The 25,277-nt window shown below is 31.1% G+C and overlaps 1 protein-coding gene across 3 annotated transcripts in view; it reads right to left on the bottom strand.

The window, feature by feature from the left end:
* Positions 1-25,277, bottom strand: part of LOC127738886 (steroid hormone receptor ERR2-like) — a 60,432-nt gene that overhangs the window by 25,151 nt on the left and 10,004 nt on the right. For all 3 annotated transcript variants that reach the window (XM_052250358.1, XM_052250355.1, XM_052250356.1), the window contains exons 4-5: positions 18,680-19,228; positions 4,104-4,220 (exon numbers count right to left, since the gene is read on the bottom strand). In XM_052250358.1, the coding sequence (XP_052106318.1) occupies positions 4,104-4,220; positions 18,680-19,169 (607 nt within the window). In that variant the 5' untranslated portion in view covers positions 19,170-19,228. The remainder of the gene's footprint in view (positions 1-4,103; positions 4,221-18,679; positions 19,229-25,277) is intronic.

Below are 25,277 nucleotides of genomic sequence, written 5' to 3' on the forward strand. Positions count from 1 at the left end.
GGAAAATGGCTATTGTTATCTTATAGTTCGTTTCTCTGCGTTGTATTTTAGTGTTTCTGTTGTGTCTTTGTTCTCTTATATTTGCTGTGTTTCCCCCAGTTTTAGTTTGTAACCCGGATTTGTTTTTTATCAATCGATTTATGAATTTCAAACAGCGGTATACTACTGTTGCCTTTATTTATCTACCAATGCCTTATAGGATATTAATTAATTTGTTTTGGACAACAACATAAGTTACAAGTTGTAGACAAGAAAACACCCCTTAGAGCATGAGAAAAACTTTTAAAAAAACTAGATTGAAACGATTTGTGTTATAAATTTTTTGGGGGCAATCTGATTAAAATCTGATGTTGTGATACGGTGGAGAGAATTGTAGCGAAAACTAACAGCTGATTTTAATGAGATTGTTTTTTGGGTAGGCTGCTTTTTAGGGGGTAGGTAGGCAACATCAAACAATTCTAATTTTGTTTCTAGCCTTATTCTTCTTTTAAAACATCTTATTTGCTATTGCCATACAAAACTCAACTAAATTGACTCGCAAAGTACTTTTCTTTAAGAGAACATCTCTCAGGTACACAGCCTATTAGCCATAGCCAAGGGGTGAAATTTATTAAGTAATACCAATGGGACAAAAAAAAAGTTTTTTTTTAAAGTTTTGACCAATATTATGTTTCTATATTTTTTCAGGCGATATTAATACATATCTGGTGGTGTTTAGTCTGACATGGCACATTATTTCATGCTTTGTAATTAAATATAAGTTCTATAAACAGAACACTTTTTTTCAAAGTAAACACTTGATGGACATATCCATATATTTTTTCTAGATCACTTCTTTATGAAGATGTGTTATCACTTTATCTCACATGCACTTAAAAAAGCTGTTACAGAAAATTTACATTGTTTATTTAGTTTTTAAGAGAAATATAATGTAATTTTTAGTGTTATTTTTGTAAAGTAAATAATAGTGTCTTCTTTGACAGAATTGAAATTTTGGACTTGTTGTGGAGGCCTATGGGTACTGCCAGGCTATAATTACAGGGAAAGTGTGGAGATTCCAGTCCTACTCTCTTCTCCCAATATGACACTTACAATAATACCATGACAAGAAAGAAGAAAGCTTGTTCACTAAAAGTTCATTGACCATAGCTGCAATGTGACTTTAAGTCTTAAAATTTCAGGATAACGAGAACAATGCTTCCAAGGTTTGCCAAAATATTTTGTTTTGTTTACCTCAAAAACAATGAATTCCCTCCTCTTTGGAATTTAACACCCAATTACTTATATAGACATTTGCCCTTGAAATGATGGAACTGTTTGTCAGATAAAAACATAAACTTCTATAGTAATTGATCAGGTTCCAACCTCATCAAGTGAAAGAGGAAGAAATCACAGCACGTGCTTTTGCTTGTTCTTTCACAGGAAGAGTTGGTGCTAATTAATTGTAGCATATATGAAGTGTTAAGTAATAAATAAATCGTTCAAGATATAAATAAAGATACAACAATTAAATAGATAAAAGTAACAAGCGAAACATTATCTGTAAAACTGTCAGGAGTTAACATTGTACATCATTATTCATTAATTACTGTCATTTCCATGGAATACTAATGGATTTCCATGGAATACTAATGGATTTCCATGGAATACTAATGGAAAATGACTCCTTACTATTTTTTTCTTTTTTTCTTTTATTTACATGTATTAAGTACTTCCTTATCAAACTGACAGATCAAGTTCACCTTATGTTTTCCTCAGAAGTTGTAGGAGGTTGCTTTCATTGTTGCTAAAGTACTTTTCTCACTTCATGCCAACTTTTCATGTTTTGTGGTAATCTTTTGTTAGTGTAGGAAAATGGCAAATTAAATTGCAAGGACAAATACTGACAAAATTCTAGATTTCTAATTTGAAAATGAAGATAATTTTTGTAAAGGATTTTCCTTGATTAAGAAATGCAAAGATATCTATGCTTTTTTATTTTAAAAGTTATCAAAAAGATATCTTAAATCTTATATAAATGAAGGGAACAGTCATCTAAGAAAACTTTCACAAACAATTACACGATCAATTATGATAATTTCTTTTTTCCCAACAAATGATTGAACTTCTATCAATAATAGCAGGAGCTTAGCATCATTAACAAGCATTCCTTAGTGTCAGTGTTCTCTTGGTGCTACTGTATACAGATTAGTTTTGCATATTTATGTAACAGAGACGAAAAACCTTGACTTGTGATGGGCCAAGTTCAATATCCCCTCTTCAACCTTGTATCAATAACACAGTGCATCAAAATAAAAAATAAACATATTTTTTTTTAAATTCCGGTACTAAAATTTCAATCAACCCAAATACAGCATATATATAAGGCTTCATGCTGACAAAGTAACAAAGGTTGACAAAAGGTTTGATCCTATGCCAAGGGGATTAATCATACCAATTCTAACATTTGAATGATCCGAATTTAAAATTGGTATTTCAAAAACTATCAATACAACCATCAAGCTTGTTTGATCATATGAACAGGAAAATTAATGTCCATCTAATTTGTTTACCTCCTGCAGTATAAATAGTAAACAAAGGTGATGAATGTATACTTTTTGCCTTTATCAACATTGGTGAGAAGTATGAATGAGATAAATAACCATGCCAAAATATCTATCAATCCAGCAACCTTGAGACAGACCATACTGCCAAAAAATCTGATATCCTAATCTTGTCATTTCAATAAACTCTTCTAATAAACACTGCATAAAATTATTTACGCCAATAAAATTTCAATACACTTTCCATCTTTAAAAGCTTTGGAAGCAATATTACCTATAAAGTCAATGTTAATGTGTTCACACCTCATGATTTGCTTAATAAACAAGTTTAAGGATACAGTTTATATTTGTTTTCCTATTCATGGAGTTTGTAAATATATTCTCAAGGATGAAGTTTAATTACTTGGTTTTTTGTCCCATATATGTAAAGTGATATAAGAAAAAAGTATATTCACTTCATTTGAACTCTGGTGGATAGTTGTCTCATTGGCAATCATACATCTCCTTATTTTTATGTATATCAATAATCAAGACCATGTTTTTGGAAAAATAATCAAAATTATTATTTCAACCTTTCCGTAACTCATTAACCTTTTTGAAAGTAATAAAATAAATTACCATATTAATTTTTTTGTAAGAAAAATTATAATAGCCTATTTCGGTCCATTATCGATTTTAAAGCAGTGTATGTTTAAGCATAATTTATAAATATATTTCAATGAATATTAAATGAAATGGAGAACTCTTGGATTAAAACTTTTGTGCTAATGGGTCATACTAAGTTGAAATATTGGAACCAGATTTCGTGACCTGACGTCTACACCTTTTATACTAATTTCATATTATAGGCAATTTTGTATATCCTTCTGGAGATTTGCTCTTTTCTTTTTTTGAAAACCCAATCTTTTGTCACATTTGTTTCAATATGAAAAAAGGATTAGAAGAGTTAAATGACAACAAGACAGTAACCTATCAATACAAGTTAACCAAATGCACATAGAAAGGTCCCTTGAAAATCAGTGCCACAACAAAACAGAAACTAGGATGAAAACAACTGATTTACAAAAACCAAATTTTTAATGAACGCTCCATAATTATACATGAAAAAAACCTTCAAAAGCATATAAATGGTTGTGTGAATTCAATATTAATTTTTTAAATTATTAAATCCCCTTTTCCCAAACGTGACCTACTGAATTAAGACTTATTACCAGGTTTGTACTAAGATAAGCAACACCATGGGTGCCACATGTGGATCAGGATCTGCTTACCCTTCCGGAGCACCTGAGATCACCCCCAGTTTTTGGTGGGATTCATGCTGCTCAGTCTTGAGTTTTCTATGTTGTGTTTTGTCTTTTTCTTTTTAGCCATGGCCTTGTCAGTTTATTTTCGACTTGTAAGTTTGAATGTCCCTTTGGTATCTTTTGACCCTTTTTTTAAATCCTTTGTGATCTATTTCAGTTTTGTAACTAGTTTTCAGTATTCAGTAAAATGACAACAACTCTATCAGGCTAGTAGGGGAATTTAACCAATATCATTACCCTTTCTGTTTGAACCTACCTTCTCGTAACATGCCTACTCTCAGACATTTCTGGAAGCGACATGCTTGGCAGGCTTTTCTTCTTCTTTTGGTAATTTCGCAATCCCAGTTTGCAGGGCAAGAGTATTCTATATTTCCTGTAACAAAAAAAAATTTATATGACTTTCTGGAAAGAAAGAAAAAATCCCAACACATACAAAACTTTTATAGGTACAATCAGAACATGCTCCTTTTCAAACAATGCCAGCACACCAGCAATCTGTAATTAAAGGAAAATATCATGGATAAATTAGATTTCAAAGCATTGGCAACGGTTACATAAAATAAACCAAAACATAAAGTTCAAAGAGAACTCTTAACCTTTTACTTCTGAACGTAAAACCAAAATTCATTCATGTAAAGACTAATGAGTAACAAAGTAACAATGATGAAAGAAGCTGATTGAAAATCCAGGACAATACATGATCAGAAATACAACATTGGAAACCAAACACCACTGGCACACATCATTCTTACATTTACAGCAAAAGTAATAAGCATAAGCCATAGCTAAGTTTGGGTAACCAGAAAATTTAAAGTATAACCACAGTTAGTACCTATGACCAGGTAATCTATCTGGCAAGTATGGTGTTTTGGTTCTATTTGGCAAATATGGTATTTTGGTTCTAGGCAAGTATTGTTTTTTTGATTTTATCTGGCAAGTATGGTGTTTTGGTTTTATCTGGCAAGTATGGTGTTTTGGTTCTATCTGGCAAGTATGGTGCTTTAGTTCTATCTGGCAAGTATGGCAAGTTTTGGTGTTTGGTTCTTTCTGGCAAGTTTGGTGTTTTGGTTCTATCTGGCAAATTTGTTTTGGTTCTATCTGGCAAATTTTTTTTGGTTCTAACTGGCAAGTATGGTGTTTTGGTTCTACCTGGCAGTTGATTTTTAGACTCTGACCAGTTGACTTATGCAGATTTGTTGTGGTGTACAATATTTTCGGTAATTTCTGGTTTTTTTTTATATATATATATTTATAAATACAAGTATTAGGGAAATCTTCATATGAAAAAAAGCACAACTCTGTTCCTTTATCGAGCACATAATTCAGCAAATACACAAATAAAGGTTTACAACAGAAAATTAGAGATAATCATCGTTTGCATTACCGACAATACAAAACGGCCTTTTTCATATGATTTACCACAATTCTGCAACTTGTTACATAATATCTATTATCAAGGATTGATTTACTTAAGACAGCAAAATAATTAACCAAGACAGGTAATGGAGTGAGTAAACGTTAGGACACTTACAACAAAATATCCAAGATGTTCAGCATTCTAAACAGGACAATGCATCATTGACAATGACAGTAATGAAGGTTACAAAATCTGTTATTAAAACTTACACTTCTTTGTGTGAAAAGGGTGAATATGTTGTGCTGTAATACAACATTAACATTGTAAAGTGTCCTTGATAAAAAATATTCATTTTTGTTGTAAATTCACATTTACACCATTTTACAAAACTGCAATACACTTCTAATACAAGACCACTAGAAAAGAATGTCAAAAATTGACTTGCAAATTCTAACCTCTCCAATGGGTTCTTAAAAAATTAAACCACAAAGCCCATTTGGCAAGATCAAATTTTCAAAATGAAATGGGCTGCTAATTTTCTTGTCTGTTAAAACAGTATTTTTTAACTTCTGAAAGCCAACTTAAACTTGGGTTGTGTTTTCAACATGTGTGCAATTTCCACACGGTTAAATCTTACCCAAGGCTATGAGATAGCTACTAGTATTTAGATAGAAGTAAACAAAGAAAATTAATAAAATCTACACAGTCCCACTTATCAACAACATCCCTGTCTCATGTAGAACACTCGTGTTCTGCCTTCCTACCAGGCAGTTCTTTGGCAGAAGATAGCAGAATTGGGTGTTTTTAGTGGCTTGACATTTAGATTAAAGTGCAAGATACTGATCTCAAATTCCACCAAGAATAATACAAGTGCAAAACAAAGTATGAATGTTTACCTATTATCAGAATAGTTTAGTGTGACAGTACTTTATATTTAGTTTAGATCAGAATTAATCAACAATATTTCTTTTGGGACACTGATAACTGGAACAATCGATAATAACATTTAACGGTATTTCAAATTGTTCTTCAGTAAACAGTCATGAAAACTAGTTCTACATAATGAAGCTTGGTAAATCATCTAATCTGTTATAATCACAGGAATCCTAAATTGACACATTTTAAAACAATGAGCAAAAACACAATTGGCATAGCAAGTTGCAAAACTGGACCAAAGAATTTGAACATTAATTTTTGTTTATACCATATATACATGTATATCAGTGCCGTCTTCTTAAATAATAACTCTTCACACAACAATAGATTGTTAAAGGTTAAAAGAAATCATGTCTTAACGTTTCACGAACTACTTACTTACTTTTAGAATTGGACAGAAAAATTGGAACAGAATGTTTTATACAACATTGTAAATCAGTGTCATCTTCTTTAAACTAAATAATAAAACTTCAGATAATTCAAAGGTCAGAACAAGTCCTGAGAACAATGGTAGTATATTTATATATATATATACATTCTTTTTTATTATCTGGTATATAAATGCCATTTTTCAAGAACTTGACTGCAAACCTGACATTTGGTTAAATCAAAGATTCCTCAATTAAATACACAGATAATCATATATATATATATATAATATAAAAATAAGAAGATTGTGGTATGATTGTCAATGAGACAACTCTCCACAAGAGACCAAAATGACACAGAAATTAACAACTATAGGTCACCGTACGGCCTTCAACAATGAGTAAAACCCATACCGCATAGTAAGCTATAAAAGGCCCCCGAAATGACAAATGTAAAACAATTCAAATGAGAAAACTAATGACCTGATTTATGTACAAAATAATGAATGAAAAACAAACATGATATACAGCAACAAACGACAACCACTGAATTACAGGCTCCCGACTTTAAGTTTATATGGAAGTATGGTCCATCAAAACATGACATTTACATCCCAAGAAACAAGTTCATAAATAAACATGTATTGTGAAGTAAAGCCATACATTCAGCAATATCTTTACCAACTTAACAAACAAGAATACAACGTCAAAAGTGACCAGGCAGAAAGTCAAACAACAGCGGAAAGAAAAGTTGGAGGGCCCCATTCTAGCATTAATTTTGGTCTTTTCTACATTTTTTCTGTGATCCCTTTATTTTGAAAATCCTGGATCAACAACAGACTATTTAAATATTTGGCAAAATATTCTGTATTAAACCAAATGAAATCATAGAGCAGAGATTGATGTAAACAATGGTAAACAAGTTACTTTGATTTCAAAATTTTGCTAAATTTTTTTTACAGAATTTTCCATTCCATTTAAATAAATGCATGTGAGCACATGCTGCAAAACACACGACGTACAATGTAATTAAATGAGAACAAAAAACGTCTAGAGATTTAGTTATTTCGTTACATATCATTTAATTCCGTTATACAATCTGTTTAAGCATGTTAGCTGTTTAAAGGTAGAATTAAAAGGATCACAGTTAAATTTATTATCGTTTCAAGTTGATCAAATCTGTATTGTATTGAAATTCTGCCTTATTAGACAAACATACAAGGAGGTAAACCTGCCGAAACAAGACACCATTAAAAAATAGAACAATTTATCACAATTAATAGGTCCTTCACCATATTGACCTGAAATATAGGCCAACAGCAGCAATCAAATGATTAAAAGATAAAGATAATAACAATGTAGCAATACTATAAAATGTGAAAACTGTTAAATCTAAAACTGCACAGACAGCCATAAAATTTAGGACACATCAATCATTCATTGATCTGAATAGTCACAAAAAGATCAAATTATCTGCTATTTTAACATTTAAGAATGTATACAATTAATTAGTCATCTTCACAAATAGATTGAAACAAAGAGGTGCTGATCTTCTGAATTATCATTTTTAAGTTAACGCTGATAAAACAAACATGTCATATAATATTACTTACTAGCAGGTCTTATATGGGCATTCAATGTTAAAAAAAGTTGACATGAACTCCTCAAACATGAACTTGCCTCATGATATTACTCATAGGTTTGAAAACAAAAAAAATCTAGATTTAGACTTAGTAAACCTTTGTCATTTTGTGGGACAAATACAGGAAAAATTAACTATTTCAGCAGAATAAATAATACAACACAGAAAACCAAATATGAATAGAAAAATCAATGCCAATTGATTGATTATTGTTTTCTTAATGTCCAGTGTCAAATATTTCATGCATCTTTAAGGTGAGAACATATGAACTTTAATCCACTTTGTAAGTTCTGCCTAAAAAAAAATTTAGACTGTTTTTGAAATATGGGTATGCTGGATAAGGATAAAAAATAAGCCTTGCAACAGGCCACGTAATATGCAGATAGCATGGGACTCTCCCTAAAGAAGTCTTAAAGATGAATGGCTCCATTGCCAGCAGGCAAAATTGCTCATTTATAAATTCCTGACAGTCTAAAGGAAGCCCCTCAAAATGAATTTTACTGCTAGATGGAAGAAGTCAAGGTGAACATATGCATTACACCAAGTTAACCCTTTGTCATTATAAACCATTATGCCAAAATGAAAAGTGCTTCTGAATTTAAACAAACTTGTGAAGCTTCTTTTTCAGAAATTTCAACTTTTGCCACAAGGGAATTGAAACTATCATAACTCTACAACTCAAATCAATACAGAACTTCAATAGCTCGAAATTCAGCAAGGAAATCCCAATAATGAAAAACAGCAAATTACCAGTGATATTGATGAACCATCTAATGTTATACCTGGAGCTATCTATCTATACAAATTATCAGATTAAATACCATTTCATTGAAGGCCATCATTGGCAGCCTACAAATTATAGATCTATCTTGACTGCTGGAACATATCAAACTTTGATTGTTCTGGTATAAATACTAACCTCAAAATAAAATGTATTTGTGTAGGCAGAGCTTTCAAGGCTGGAATTGTGTAATTTGCAGTTAAACCGAAATACGCCCTGCATATAAACAACAATAAACACCACCGTTATTTTTTCTTGGTGCAATTAAGAATTTAAAACAAATTTTTAAAAATCTTTTTTTAGTTTAACAAAGACATAATCTTTAAATTCTAACACAACTGTCTAAATCTGCAGTAGCAATTTAAACTTGTTTTCCTTAAACATGCATGATGCTGATGCCTGTTCAGATGCACATTTATTATTAAAGGTTATTTGATACCTCTAGCAGGCAGAGTATATTGTGGTATCAATCATGGTATGCTCTGCTATCCTAAAGAATGGCCACGCAAAATCATATATATGGCATCTAATATAAAATAATACTCAGAAATTATAAAAGCTTCACAATTTTTCTCTCTTTGACTAGTTTGAACACAGAAAATATTTATTAGTTTTGTTAAGTTATGTCATTTTTCAATTCTCATATAAAAAGCTTTTCTGCAATGGCAATAAAAATCTTACTAACCAGTAGATCCTGGTTTAGGTGCAGGTAAAGAAAATTTAATTGAACCTTGTGTCAACTTCCCTTTAAGCCAAAGCAAACCCAGCAAATCGTTGTGTGTCATGGTGTACTCTGCTATGCTTCAGTATGCTTAAACAAACATATTATGTTTTACAGACTTTATTTTGCAATTAAATCAATGACTAAGGCTCTCGACTTTATGAATAAATAGATGAATACAGGATCGGCTCTTAAAGTTAAGGCCCTTTCTGGTATTCATTTTCAAAAAGTTAAAGACGTTTTCCAATTCTAAAGTTCAAACTATGAATGAACATGCTCAAACACATATCTTACGCAAAAACACTGAGTGCTTTTGTTTTTTATTTCAAAAGGCACATGTATTTAATAAGCAGATTTCATACATGTACTTACTTACAAGATTAATTTTCACACTGAAGTAAACAATTTATCATTATTTCTTTAGATTATACATGTTAATCTCCTTAATTCTAATCAGTTGATAGACTATTTGACATGTGGTTTTTATATAAGTACCAAATAAAATCCTTTTAAATATTGAACTGTTGTACATGTACTGATAAAAAAATTAAATGCTTAGCCACTGTTTTATAGATGTTGTATGATTGTCATTTGCAAATGAGAGACAGCTATCCACCAAAAGGCCAAAAATCTGAACAACTACAGGTCACTGTATGTCCTTCAACAATAAACAAAACCCATACTGTAAAGTAGATTATACAAGGCACAAGGATGATACAGGGAAGTGAAAACCAACCCCCCTATTCGGCAAGAATGAGTCTTCTAAAAAAAATTCTCTCTATATATTATTGGAATGTAAATGGTTTACAAATAATTACAACTAATGTTTCCAAAGACAAAGGTTGTACAACACATTAAAGCAGAAGGCAGTTAAAATAAGCAATTTACTTGTCATCGCTTTTCATCGACTCCATTTACCTTCAAGCTGAAGGCAATGAAAACAAACAATAATATCTGTTCAAAACATAAGGTTTATCAACCCTTCTGGTGCGATTAACATAAGAGAACCGATTAACATAGAACCGAAAGTATGAATGCCAAACATCTATTTATAGATCCCTAATATCTGTCTGCCAAACTCATTACAGCTACCTCCTAGATTATTTGTGTAGGTGTACCAAAATAATGTCAAAATATTAAGTAGATTAACAAACTATTTGGTGGTTATTATGGATAATTAAAACAGCCACACAATATTGTAAGTCCTTTTTAATTACACATACTTGGTTGAACATTCCCAGGAATAAAGAATGATTGAAAGTGATGTAACCAAAATATATTATATATACATAATATATAAGAGATCAATAATGAAGTCTTAAGAATTATTACAAATGCAAACTGTCATCTGAACACCTTTCATCTGGCAGCTAACCTCAATATATCATATGATTTACTGAGAAAATATTATGATAAATTAATCCCTTACTTGATTTAATGTATCAATCAACATGAAGAGATTTTTTTTGTCTTACTCTCCTACAGTCTACTTGATAAGTAGGTTGCCTTACAAACAATAATCGATCATCAATAATATATCAATCCAAAGCAAACACAAATATACTAAAACCACTCAATCATATTCACCTTAAAAGAACAAAGTTAATATCATCAAGACCCAATATAAGGAACATACATTTTTGCTGAAATTTTTATTTTAGGTCAAGTTTAATTAAATTTAGCCTAATTTTTTTATTCTTATTCTTTCATATTGCAAATTTAATAACATCAACAGGAAGGTTAAAACAGACAAACTTTTACTGTTATGAAAATATAGAGGAGATGTGTTATGATTGCCAATGAGACAACTATCCACCAAAGAAAGAGGATGTAAATGCTGGTCAGTAATGCGTAAAATTTAGGTTACAAAGACTATATCTTCATGCAAATTTAGTGAAGCATGGATAAAAAAGAAGCTGATTATGATCTTTTTTTGTTTTTGAAAAAAGAATGGGACAATGTGATGTACTCATAGTTTGCATACACATGTACAAATGGAAATTTAAAGTATCATAGAATGTCTACCTTGAATTAATTCTAAACCATACCCCAAAGCAAAATAAAACAGGTCTAATCTCAAAACATTTTTTCTTTGAAAATTTTATCAAATGCAAACAACCCTGGGTTGATACAAGTTCAATGTATTCACTCAAAATTTTTCAGAGACACAATAATGTGAGAAATTTCAAAGTTGATAAAGTAATACATGTACCAAGTAAACTTCAGTCATTTACAAATCTATTTCCCAATGTACCGAGGTATATTGATAATCTATATGTAATCAATGATAGTAGTTGAAAAGAAGTTAGTGGGTCAATGCAAGAAAGTCAAGTTTATATAACATCTATATCAATGAATAACTTCACTGTTGGTTAACATGATATTGGGGTATTTTTGGACCAAAGTACAATGAGTAAGTCTGAAGGGTTTATCAAAAGTCAAGGTAGCTCGATGAAGGGGGGTAAAGTAAGTCTTGAAATTTAGATTGGTAGGTATTTTTTAGTTGGCAAGCTATACATGTAGAGTCAAAGATTGAACTTTTTTAGGATAAAACATTTTTCCCTTGTAATTGGAAAAAAAATCCATAAGATTTTGAACTCCAATCCATGCTGATAGACAGCTTCAGCAAAAACTTTGTAAATGTAAGAGGTAAACTGAAAAGGGGGGACTCCAACTTCAAACATAGTCACTGAGGAATAAAAGCATAGTTATTCCAATCCATTCCTTTGATCGCTAACAACCTAATTCCCCCTTAAACTGTTGAAATTTCAGATAAAAACGACCCATAATTTAAACCGTCTGATAGTATATGACTAAATCATCCCATATACAATTATATTTATTTTCTTAATACAATGTATTCTAGAACATTCTTTAACCGAAAATAAAAGGTTATTTAAAACTTTGCCAAACAAACATAACCTTATCTAGACAATTTCAATTGTCAGTTCGTTTTTTTATTTACATTAAGGCTAAAAATTACAAGCAGAAAACATAACATTACAAATAAACCTGTTATATTATTGTGTGAGAACTAGAAATGGATTATTAAACCCTGACATTCTTTATTATTACTATACAATAGATCTATGAAGATTCAATGACCAAGGATGATATAATATTCTACTTAACTTTACTTCATAACACAAAAGCAGACATATTATGCCAATCATTTTTAACCTAATCAGGGCAGCATGAAAATGTACTATAATCTTTTACAAATTAATTACAATTTAATAATTATTATATTTTATTAATTATACACACTGAATCATCTGTCATGTTGCAAGGTAATCAATTTTTAATGGCATAAATTAGTTCATTCTCCTTGACTAATCCATTCGTGCACACTAGATATCGTGTTTTCTTGTCATCCATACACAGGGCCTTAACAGACAGAATAGGTTTTACTGTCCATACAGGGTGTTTTAATATTTTTGACATGCAAATAAACTACTCACTACTAATAATTCAATTATAAGCCATAATTGCCATTTATAGTTAATAATATTTTACTACTTAAAGCACTCTATAGAATATTTATGGTACACTATTTGCTGATTGTCTAAACTATTGTCTGGATTTTCCCAAGGAGAGGGCTAGGATATATACAAAATAACCACTACTCTGTTTACCAAATGTTTTGGAAGTCCATGTTGTGAAAACATGTTAGAATTTTCAGTTTTTAATGCTCTTCAACTTTTATTTCATTTGGCCTACCAATTGTTTTAGATTCAAACACAACTGAATGAGTCTGATGAAGACAAACATGAGTCTGGGGTACTAAATCATGAGCCTGGTATCTTTGAAGAATTTTTATATCAAATAGCTTTAAAATCAATTTTAAAATTATAAGATTTGAAAATTTTACTTGTTTCAGATGACTTAACCTCAGCTTCACCTGAGTATAATGTTAAAGCTGTTTACTGAATTTTAATAGTTTCTGTAACAATCAGAATGTTAACAACCCATATGCTAAAAAATTGGTTAAGAATTAAGTAGTCTGTGATATAAATCTTTCTTAATATTCTTAAGATAGCTATTTTTTTAAGCCTAAATACCAGCATAAGAGCACAATTAATTGAACATACAGAGTCCTCAAGAGGGGAGGAAGTTCTGGGGGGTTGGACCCCATTGTTTTTTGTAGATTCTTTCAGTCACTTAAAGATCGACATATGTTAGTATTGAAAACCCGGCACTAAGTTGAACTTCTTTTCCCAATGGCTTGATCAGCACTGGGGTGTGTGGCATGTCCTTGTATCAATTTCTAACAAAATTAAATATAAATTTACATAATCAATTTCACGAGAGAAAAATGAAATTTCATTTCCTGAATAAAAGTTGAAAAAGTACAGATCTTAACATCCTGCTACATGTGCATGACTAAACAGGAAAAAAAGTCTGTGTACATGTGCACTCTTCTTCTTAAAATGACTATAATTGTCAGAGAATTATACTCCGAATTAGTGCCTCAAATATAGAAATGGGATGAGGGATCAATGAGTTTTTTCTAATGATGTAAGAGAACCAACGTCACATCACAGAACAGACGTCATCATCAGCCTCTACAACATGTGTTTTCTGGCATTCCTGCTGTATAGATGTTATAAATAGATATCTTCATTGATTTCTCACAAAAAAGATCGTCTATATATCTATTTACATGCAAACTCAAATTACAGTGGTTACGTGTATACGATTTAATGTCTGATCATTATATATCACTGCAACTATAGAAAATAAGATCTAATATAGAATTTTATTTTATCAATCCTATAAGTATTGAAAACGATATTGGAATACACTTTAGACCAATTTAAGTGCAGTTTCATTGATTTCCAATTTTACTACATTAAATTCCTGTTAAAAGCTGGTCTTTGGCATTTGTTGTAAATTTAACAAGAAGCCTGCTTTATTTCCTGGTTCTAAAACATGATGATATATACTTAGATTCAAGTGTAAGTTCAAGGACCCTTACACAGAGTTACAGTAGGTTTTTGGACTATAAGCCTTCAATCAAAATGAAAATAGTGAAACTCTGACACTTATGATGTAATAAAAATCTAAATAAAGAATGGGAAATGGAACATCAAAAGTCAAGGACATATATACAAGATCTTCGGACTTGAATTTTAATGACTGGGTTCTTTAATTAAATCTCGTCACTGCTGATGTAATATCTTGTGTTCAAACATAAGTATTAATGTCATTCTATGGTTAACCAATAGTAGATATCTCAATACAAAATGTGTGTGTGCGTACATGTGGACAATTGAACAGATTATAACCAAAAAATTCAAATACATTATGATGAATATCAATAATTCATATGCAATTACAGCAAAAATTACGTATGTTACCTTTTAAGGTAGATAAAGACTACGTCATACGGACCAATGCTTTGCGATCTTTGATCTTTTGTTAGGATTTAAGTAAGTCATTGCCTTCTAACGAAATAACACCATTCTTTACCCTTTTTTTTTGTTACAATAAATTTCGAATTCTGAACAGATCTGTCATGTTTAATACATCAAACATCAGAATTCTACTACTGTTTTTCTTGTTATTACAGTATGTACACAGATCTACTACAATACATGGACAAGAATACCTAAAATATTTTATGTCTGGCTGTCAATAAACTTAGTCGTTTGTAAAAACCTGAAACAATTTTGACAATACATTAACCAGCCATCAAACAGGGGTTTGGGCATATTCAGAAGTGAAATTTGTACTATTAATGTTAAATAGATATAAGATGTGGTATGAGTGCCAATGAGACAACTCTCCATCCAAGTCACAATTTGTAAAAGTAAATCATTATAGGTCAAAGTACCTACAATTATTTGTATATTTTAGACAAGTAATAAAATACAAACAATAGTCTAGCCTGTCATTCTCCATCTTTATTGGTTCATTCCAGAAACAACAACAAAGCAACACAACAAAAGAAGCTGCAAGGATTTTCAACCATCCAGAAGTTAAAATCATAAATAGCCATAAAACACAAATTAAACAAGAGATGATATCCCCAATAGGATAACGATGTCGCCTAGACAGAAATCACTTATCCACCATGTTACAACCATCGTTTTTATTGCTGACATAATGTTTTATAATTGATAAAGTTTTGCAGTGATTTTAGTCCAGTTTCAGGACAAGGTCAGAACAGTGACAGTCAGATTCTTATAGCAGATCTATAGATCTACGAATCTTCCCATCTAATAAAAATTCAAACTCTACTATTGATCAGAAAATCACTGACAATACAGTGTTCCCTTTAAAGTAATGATGGCCATAGATTAGAAGCAAGTATGTTTGTCATCTCGAATAAAAAAATATCCTAGATTATAATTGTAAGAAAATCATACAAGAAATATCAATCTTTATCATTCATTTCTCCTATTCGTACCGGTCTGTCGAGGATATAGTATTTCCGTGATGAGTTCCTAATCGATAATGATAGAGTGTCTAGTTAGATGACAAATTTTCCATTCAATCCAAAGTCTTTGGTCTTCAAGATCTACGACATCAAATACAGGCTTATTGATAAAACATTTGGCAAAACTGTTAATTACGTAACATTAAAACTGAACAGATTCTCAATCAAAGTCCTGTGCAATAAAAACAGCCAAACTTTTTCAACATTAAAGTTGCCAATTGATTGTCTGAAAGCTCTCTTCACTTTCATCATTGTGCTGTAATCTTAATATAAAATACAGCATTTGGTGCTATTTTAATATGCATCGATTGCCAATGACTTAAGTAAACAGCCATGAAGCTTTAAAAATGTAAATATCACAGACTTGACTACTGATATGTAATGCTCACATCACATATCTGATTATGCATGTACAAAAAGACTGGATACTCTATATTTTGAAATGTTCATAGAAACACATGTGTAAGTTACGTCAGAGAGATATATATTTTGCAATAACTGGAGCAACTAGATAACTGGAACAACTATATAAAATCGGATAAAACAAGAAAATATCCAGTGACCAAACATTTCTGAAGTTCCTGTACACTCTTTATCTTATATTACCTATTATGGTTTAGATGTTCAATGTCATATTACAATTGAACTTTTCTTCAACACGTAGTTAGCTGCACCAAGGCACTTCTTTTTTTGTTGTTGTAAAAGTCAATTACTACTTAATGTATGGTCTGTGCAAAGTACTTTTAAATTGTTTACTTCCTAGTACAAGATGGGTTTATCACTTATGTTTCATTTTTCGTAAATTTAAATTTATTATCATGATGATCAGGCTATTTAATTTGATTTTTTGCAATTTAAGCATTTAAAATGAAAAATAATATGAATAAAAAAAGCAATTTTTGTAAGGACTTCTTCATCTAAATTTAAAATAATAACAACACCATATACTGATATAGGATGGGACATCACACCATTTAAATAGAAAAACAAGATATACTCATTGCAGTTCACAGAAATAAATTCAAATAACATTTAGTGACAACATTTTAAACTTAATGTAATAAAGCTTACATATGTTTTTCCAAAACTAGGTCATTTTGTATGTGTTCACAATCTTAAGTAGATATATGTAAAAGACGAAGTCCTTTTAATGAAGTATCCAAATAAATGCTTAATTACCAAAAGAGAGCAACACTTCTGCACTAAGTTTTCACTTTTTATCTCAACAATAAACAATGAGACAGATGCTTGCAAGCTTTTGTACGGACCATGTCTGAAGAGCATGACTGCCTTGAAAAACTCTAAAAATCGGCCTACACATAAATTCTGAATGAAATTGGTATTGTCACTTGTAGATATATCGGTGACATCCAGTCGGCTTCGTCATTGTCTGTCAGTTTTCTAGAGCAATCCATCATTTCCAAATGGTTGGAAACTTTTACAATATGCAAGAATTGTGGTAAGAAAAGAGAAAAACCCCAAGAAAACAAGTTTGACTACTTTTGTGCACTTGCCCATAGTAAGATGATAGATTATATGAATAACCCAGTACTGTCAGAGTGTTTATATCTTACAACAATGTACTTTATAACTGACAAGACTTGCTAACGGTACCTATGTACTGCTTTTTTGTTCAACTCTCTTGATCACAGTATTTCGGTTATGAAAAGTAAAAGTAAAAGCTGAAAAAAACTTGACCTGTGCACCTGTAAAATTTTCAAGTTTACCTGAAAATCCTGTAAATAAACATGTTAAAGCTTGGAGATGTGCGACATGTCATACAATAATTTCTATTACCTTTCCTCGTCTTATCATCCTCACCATATATTTTTTGTGGATCTATATAATTAATTGTGAGATACTATACAATTACAATGTCTTTTGACAAGGTCAATATGTGGCTTTATTGACTTCTGAAAACCAATTTTATAACTGAGACATAGAACTGAAGAGAATATCCCATTGTGTACAAGTCATTTAAACCATATATTTATGGAATCAGAAGATAGTATATTTTCCGAATCAGAATATGGTACACAAATGTATTTGTTTATTCCATATACAGAAAAATACAAATGTTATTAAAAATTTAATAAAAATATGAATAGTATGAAAATAAAGCAAAACAATGCTATCAAACAATGAAATAAGAATTAAATAGAGTAGTGTGCCTCATTTAGCATTGCTCCATCATTCATTCATTTTTTATAAATCCATAAAAAAATTCTATCTTAGGTTTCTGAATTCCTATGAAATAAATAAATTTATGGAAGAAAATTTGTGAAATTTCAAATTTCTGTTTGCTATGAAAGAAGCAAAGCAATTTTTAATTCAATGCCATTTAAAAACAGCAATTATGACGAAGGGAAAATGGTATCCTCTTGTTTTCAAAACGAAATTTGCATTTCCCAAACTGTAAAAGAAGGAATATGATGTGGTTGTACTTGACAAGAAAAATCTCTTGAAATGTTAGCAATACCCAAAATAACAGTGCTTTTATTGCTGATCTTCATCATAACAGTTACTGGAAGATCTTCAACATTAAACTAAAGAGCTATCATTTCAGCTGATATATGTATGCTTACCTTGAATGGTTCGTTTGAAGAATGCTTTACAAGCTTCACATGATGAAACACCATAATGGTAACCAGATGCTATATCCCCACATACTAGACAAAGTCTCTTTGGCCCATCTACATTTTCCAAGTTGTCGTCCGATACAAAACTGATATAGTCTACTTTGTTATTATCAAAATCGTATCGCAACGATTCAAAGTCAACCTTTCCGTTTTCTAAGTCAAGTTTGGCACTTTCGAAATCCATTCGACCATTATCTGTACTGCAGGGCGATACATTGCCAGAGGTATCAGCACTCGGTGAGGAATCTCCCGTTGGGGAGACATCACCGCTGGTGTTACCACTGTTTCCGTTATACGACCCATCAGATCCATATCCATCTGTATTGAATTCGGCAAATACGTCTCGTCCAAAACTCTCCTCTAGAGATAATTGTGAGCATTTTCCAAAACTAATTGGGCTTCCCGGTTCACATTTCACAGTAAAATCAAGCTCCATTCGTACCTTTATACTTTACAATTTAATTCTGTAATCTGTTATATATATATCCGCTGCACCTACAAACAGTCCATTTCAGCAAAATCAGTAACGTAAAATCAATAGTATATATAACTCCCAACTAGTTCATACAGCGAACAAGGATATCAATTAATTGTAATTAAAATTACAGATATAGTACTGGTTGAGTGAGCTCACACAAGCTAGAAGAAATACCGACTGATATTTACATCACCTTCCTCCAACAAAATGAACATTTGCCAAGCAGAAAATGTGATGGCCAATTCTATAATCAACATTCAATAATACTACAGTTCATATAGTAAGTTGAATGATTCCTATACATATCCCAATAATTTGTATGGTTAATGTTATAAGTATATCTCTTTCGTAATCAGTCGATTTACCTGAGTATTATGAGTATATCATAACACTATTTCCTACACAGACAGGTATAGACATATATATGCAATTAAACATTCAAAATGCATATTATTCACAAACTTCTTCTTGTCTTGTTATAAAAGTCACCAAGTTGAAACTGCCTAAAGATCTCTGTACATGTAAATTTTGTCAGCTAAATGAAATATATGCATCAACTAATGGAAATTTTATATAAAGAAAATTTAATCTTTTTTGATTTATAAGCAAAATAATCCTCTTTTTCTCCAATAAGCCAAAACATTTGAGCTTCTACACATCAAATCTGCCTTGTAAATATCAATAAAATGACATCTATTAAAAGACACTTTATGAGTATGAAATTTTACAATCGGGAGTCAGAAAAAACTGCTTTTAAGTTGTGTGTGCTGCAAGACATTAGCATTCAAAATACAAATCTGTTTATCTCAAATTTAACAAAAGCACAAATAAAAACTCAAATTAGTATACTATTGCTATCTCTTCTATATTCTAGACCATAAAATGTCCTTGTTTAAGCTCTGGAAAACCCCTATACGTAAGTTCAATTTTTTTTAGTCAATAGTGTCTGGAATACATACCAATTCTATTGACTGATATAAAATGCACCAGGTATTTATTTGCTTAATTTTAACAGGAAAACTAAAAGAAATAATAAGTCAAAATAGTTGATAGTAAAATTAAGAATCCATTTTTTAACTGCAGTATTTTAACTTTAGACACTCAGTAGGTATTTTTATCTTTATTAAATAAACATCATCTGTTTTAATCTCCAGTTAGAAACAGTTTGAAAAAAAACATATCTTAACAGTAGATTTCCAATACGTGTAATTTGCTACTTCTGTTTTTATGCCTTTAATGTGAATTAAATGATTGATTGTTGTATACTTAATGTCCAGTGGCAAATAGTTCATGCATTTTCGGAACAAGAACGTGAAATGAATACAGAAAAGTGAAAAAATAAATGTGGATAGTGTCCACATGTGGACACAGATGATGCCCCTGCTTGCATATCATATATTTATAAAGGGACATAACTGAAGAATGGTAAAAGTGATGCTACCCAAATTTGAACTTGATCTGAGTTTTGTGGTAATAAGCATTGTGTGTAAGTCTCATAACATTTGGTTGAGGCAAACTTAAGTTAGAGAACTGAAACTAAATATTTTGCAATTTTTTCATTTATAAAGGGGCATAACTCTAGAATGGTTAAAGTGACGCCACCAAAATTCAAACTTGATCTGTGTTTTGTGGAAATAAGCATTGTGCATAAGTTTCATAACATTTGGTTGAGGCAAACTCAAATTAGAGAACGGAAACCAATTTTTGGACGTACGTATGTACGTACGTACAGATGGACAATGGTAAAACCTAATGCCCCCACCGCTACAGCGGGGGCATAAAAATGCAGATTAGGCTCCAATAGACAACTGTTTAAATTCCAGATGGACTTACTTCATACTACACATCCACTTCACAAGAGTAATTAATTTCAGTATTTATAACCAAAAACTACCATAAAACTTGCAACTGACACAGTGACAGGACAGAATAAAATAAAAAAAGTCTTTGAGATAGCATAAGTTAAGGAGACTACTTTCCAAGTCCGTCACTTGACATATTTTGCATCTTGAAGAAACATATCAAGTACTGTTAAGATAACACAGTTATATAGGCCACATAGATTTTAGTGAACATTATATATCATAATATCAGTCATAAACTCCATGATACTGTCATTCTAATATAAGTCTCTAAACATCTAGAAACCCCTCAGCAAAGGTGTCAATGTGACTTTGAGATGAAGAACAGCAATAAAAGCGTTGTTTCTTCGCTGTGGGTTTTATCTAGTTTGCATGAAAGAAAATTTTGTCATGGATTAATACACCATTTCTTTTACACTTAATTAAACCTGTTGAGGGATGAAATCAAATTAAAAACCATAAACAAGGAATTATTTGAATCTGGAATAATTTTGAATTCTGGAAAATTGATAAGAAATGTATGATGAAAACTAACCCAACTTAAGTGGGTTAGCCATGCGCACATGGTTCAAGTTACTTTCACTGATATTACAGTATGAACTAACTAACCCCCCTTAGCCATACATGTAACCCTATTTAGTTGAGTTAGTTTTCATCAATGATTTGTTATCAATTTTCCAGATTTCAAAATTATTCCAGATCTAAATAATTTCTTGTTCATACCATATTGCTTTTACTAAATGACAACCATGATTACCAAAAATAAAGCAAAAATAAGACAGACTTCCATAAATCATTTCTTAAAAAAACATATACTGCTTAAAGTTGAATAAATAATTACTGGATCAGAAATTACCTTCAAAAGTCTTAAAATCCACTTTCCCAAATGAATGCAGGTATAAAAATATACAATTCACAAACTGTTCAGATAAAACCCACCAACTACTAAGGCGAGTTAAGTTTTTCTACCTTATGTCCAAAACTAGACACCTTGATGGACCAAACTTGACATTTTATATTTATCATATCTTACAACCTTCTGTATGTGACAAGCAGAAATGAAATATGACATTAATAGTGATAATGAACCAAGTTATTACAATTAGTTAATAAAAGAAAAAATGGACTGAAATTAAAAGATTACCATTTGATAACAGTACAAACCATTCTCTATTGCTCATTTCTATGTAGATTGAGACAGAAACAACTTAAAAAAGAAAAGGTAATCAAACATTTGCTACCGGTTTAAACTGTAAATCAGGTAACTTTACGAAGTTTATTTAGAAACCTAGAGCCTGTGTATCTAAATAAATAGAATTGACCAACAAACAGCCTTTTTCCCAATGATGCATTATGAAGAAATGAATCAGACTTTAAAATTTTAATCAGCTCTTACTTTAAAAAGTATCCTCAATCGGGACGGGATGGTAAATCCTTAAGGGTTATTATTAGTGTACATTCACCTCCTCACAGGGTCGTGAACTAACAACAAATTGGAAACCTCTAGTCGCAAGTTCAAGGACCAAAACAAAAATAACATTTGTTTATATAATATCCACCCTTCCTTAAGAATAAACCAATTATAAAACCAGGAGTCGGTAGGAAAGATTTTCAGTACACTTATGCAGTAGCTGCAAATGATAATTGCTTTACAAGAATGTTGACATTTGCTCAGGTAATTGCAACTCTGCATCTTTCTTCCTAAAAAATTGATTAGACAATAAACAACACTATCTTTATTGGAAAGTTATTGATTGAAAGCTTCATTTTAACTATAGATTAAAAGCATCACTGGGAAGAGACAACAAAACAATTTTATTCCATGATAGAAAGTTCTGTCAGCTCAGCAAAAAAAATGTCCTGAAATAGTTCCATAGATTGACAGCATTGTATACTGCTGTGTTCAACTATTAACCTGAAACTTATAATTTGCTTCTGATGCTGTCAACATTTTCACACTTAAATGTCATACCATAAAAAGGAAACAGACCTTCACAGTCAACAACTGAATGCAAAAGAGGTGACAGACTATCAATGTGTGCATACTAATTCCAAAGAACAAGGAAAAACCCAGTTTTGTCTGACATGTAGTGTTTTACTTATACTTATAATTCTGTGATATAAGCTTCTTAAAAATTAAGGAGTTTAATTTTTTTTCTGCATTGATAAAAACCATCATTTAAAGAAAGCTTTTTTGATTTCAAGCTTTTATAATACACTACCATGACTACACACCTGTAGTTTATATTAAGTTTATAATAATTTAATAATAATAATTACATTTAAATAATAAAAATACATAATTGTATAAAAGATATATATATAAAGTTGTCTAGCCTTGAAGGTTCAGCATGTTTATAGTTCTTCCAGTGTCACCAGCAAGCAAGATAGCAGAGTGTTATCTTAAATGCTGCTTACACCAGGGGATCATCATCATACCTTAAAGACTAACTGGCATGCAGTATAAAAAACTGAAAAAATGTGAAATTTGTTTGAAAATGTGAAATAAAAAAAATTTAATTGGTCTAAAGGACAAATGAAAAACATCAGCAACATCTTAACGCCAAGCACTCTGTCTTGTAGAAGTAATTCTTTACTTATCATTTTAGTAAACAATGTAAATACAACATTGAGAAAAGCAGTATGCTATCGTCATATCTAAGGGACCAATAAGGACTCTTATCCTACTTTGCACTTTGGACCTAGTCCTACTGGTTTTTAAATCTCTTCAATCGATAGGAAATAAAGTACAAGATTTTCAAGCTTGGTCATGTTGAGATTTCAAAATTCCAGATAAAAACCATTTTCTGCGAACTTCCCTATCCGGAAATTTGTCATAAATTTTGTCCTTAACAGTTAAAACAAATATACATTTTAAAAAATACTAATGGAAAAATCTTTAATTCGAAATAAATTTTCAGCTTTACGGATATTCAAAGTTATAAATCAAATTTATTATATAACATTATGTAAGAGGTATTCATATTAACTTTAGAGAATTAAAATTACTGAAAAGAATCATTATCAAATCAGTGAAGACAAATTTGGAGTTTACTTCCATTCTGAACCATGTACATGAATGGAGCATGATTTACGGTTTTCTAGGATTTCCTAATGACATTTTAGTTATAATATTGTGGTTTCAATTATTTTCATGGGTACCAATTTTTATGGACTGCCGAAAACTTGCATTTTCGTGGGTATTTGCTTTCGTGGTTTTGCCAAAGTCTGCATACAAGCCTATAGAAAATTTGGGATTCATTGAACATATAAATACATGGTTTATCCATACCCATGAAATGCCAAGAAAATTGGTATCCCACGAATAATAATGAATCCACAGTATATATGAAAAAGTATCAGGCTTTAATGACCCATCAGAACACATGTATGCAAAATTAATCCACAGTCAAATAATGGGGTGAACTTCCTTTTTGTATTTCAAATTTGGGAAGAAGACCACTTATCATGCAGAATACAGCATATTAAACATTCCCATTAATGATAAATCACAAGCAAATTTGATCTACTGAATCCATACCTCTATAGCAAATGTTTCTCCGTTCCCTGTGCACTCTTAAACTTACTGATCAAAGCACTTTTCAAATATAACACTGCAGTCTGGTAACAGTACAAGTCATGTGGAAATTGAACTCTTAATCTTTTTTTTTTAATTCAACTTTACAGTTCGAGAAACTTTTAAATTCCAAATATAGTATACTAAAATTCATGTGCATATATCACATGTACATTGAACTCTTAAGCTTATTTATGAGTAGTAGTCTCCTAACCATGGTGGTATATATGGTATTAACAGTAATCCCTACTGAAATAATTATCATGGTATGATTAAACATGATTAGAAGTTTTAAGCTTCTTAGGAAATCTTTCGATGATTTTAGGACATACTTACATGAGGTAATGGCTATCATATAAGTACAGTGTAAAGACTGAGTAGACATCATACATATGTACAAATCAAACTCAAAGCCATTGGAGATACTCAGTATTCATGATTAGCCACAGGCCAACAAGGCCAAGCTTGTTAAATTATTATTGGGCCTGTAAGAATTTCTACTTCACTGAGGCCAATAGATCTATAAAATATTTCAATAAAATGAGTGTAGGGCCTACCGCTACAAAGTTCATCGTGAAGACTGGACCAGTCAAAGGAAGTCTTGAGTTTTGGCCGACATTATTGGGC

This window comes from Mytilus californianus, unplaced genomic scaffold (assembly GCF_021869535.1).
Source record: "Mytilus californianus isolate M0D057914Y unplaced genomic scaffold, xbMytCali1.0.p SCAF_4, whole genome shotgun sequence".
In the NCBI taxonomy this organism is placed as follows: Eukaryota; Metazoa; Mollusca; class Bivalvia; order Mytilida; family Mytilidae; genus Mytilus; species Mytilus californianus.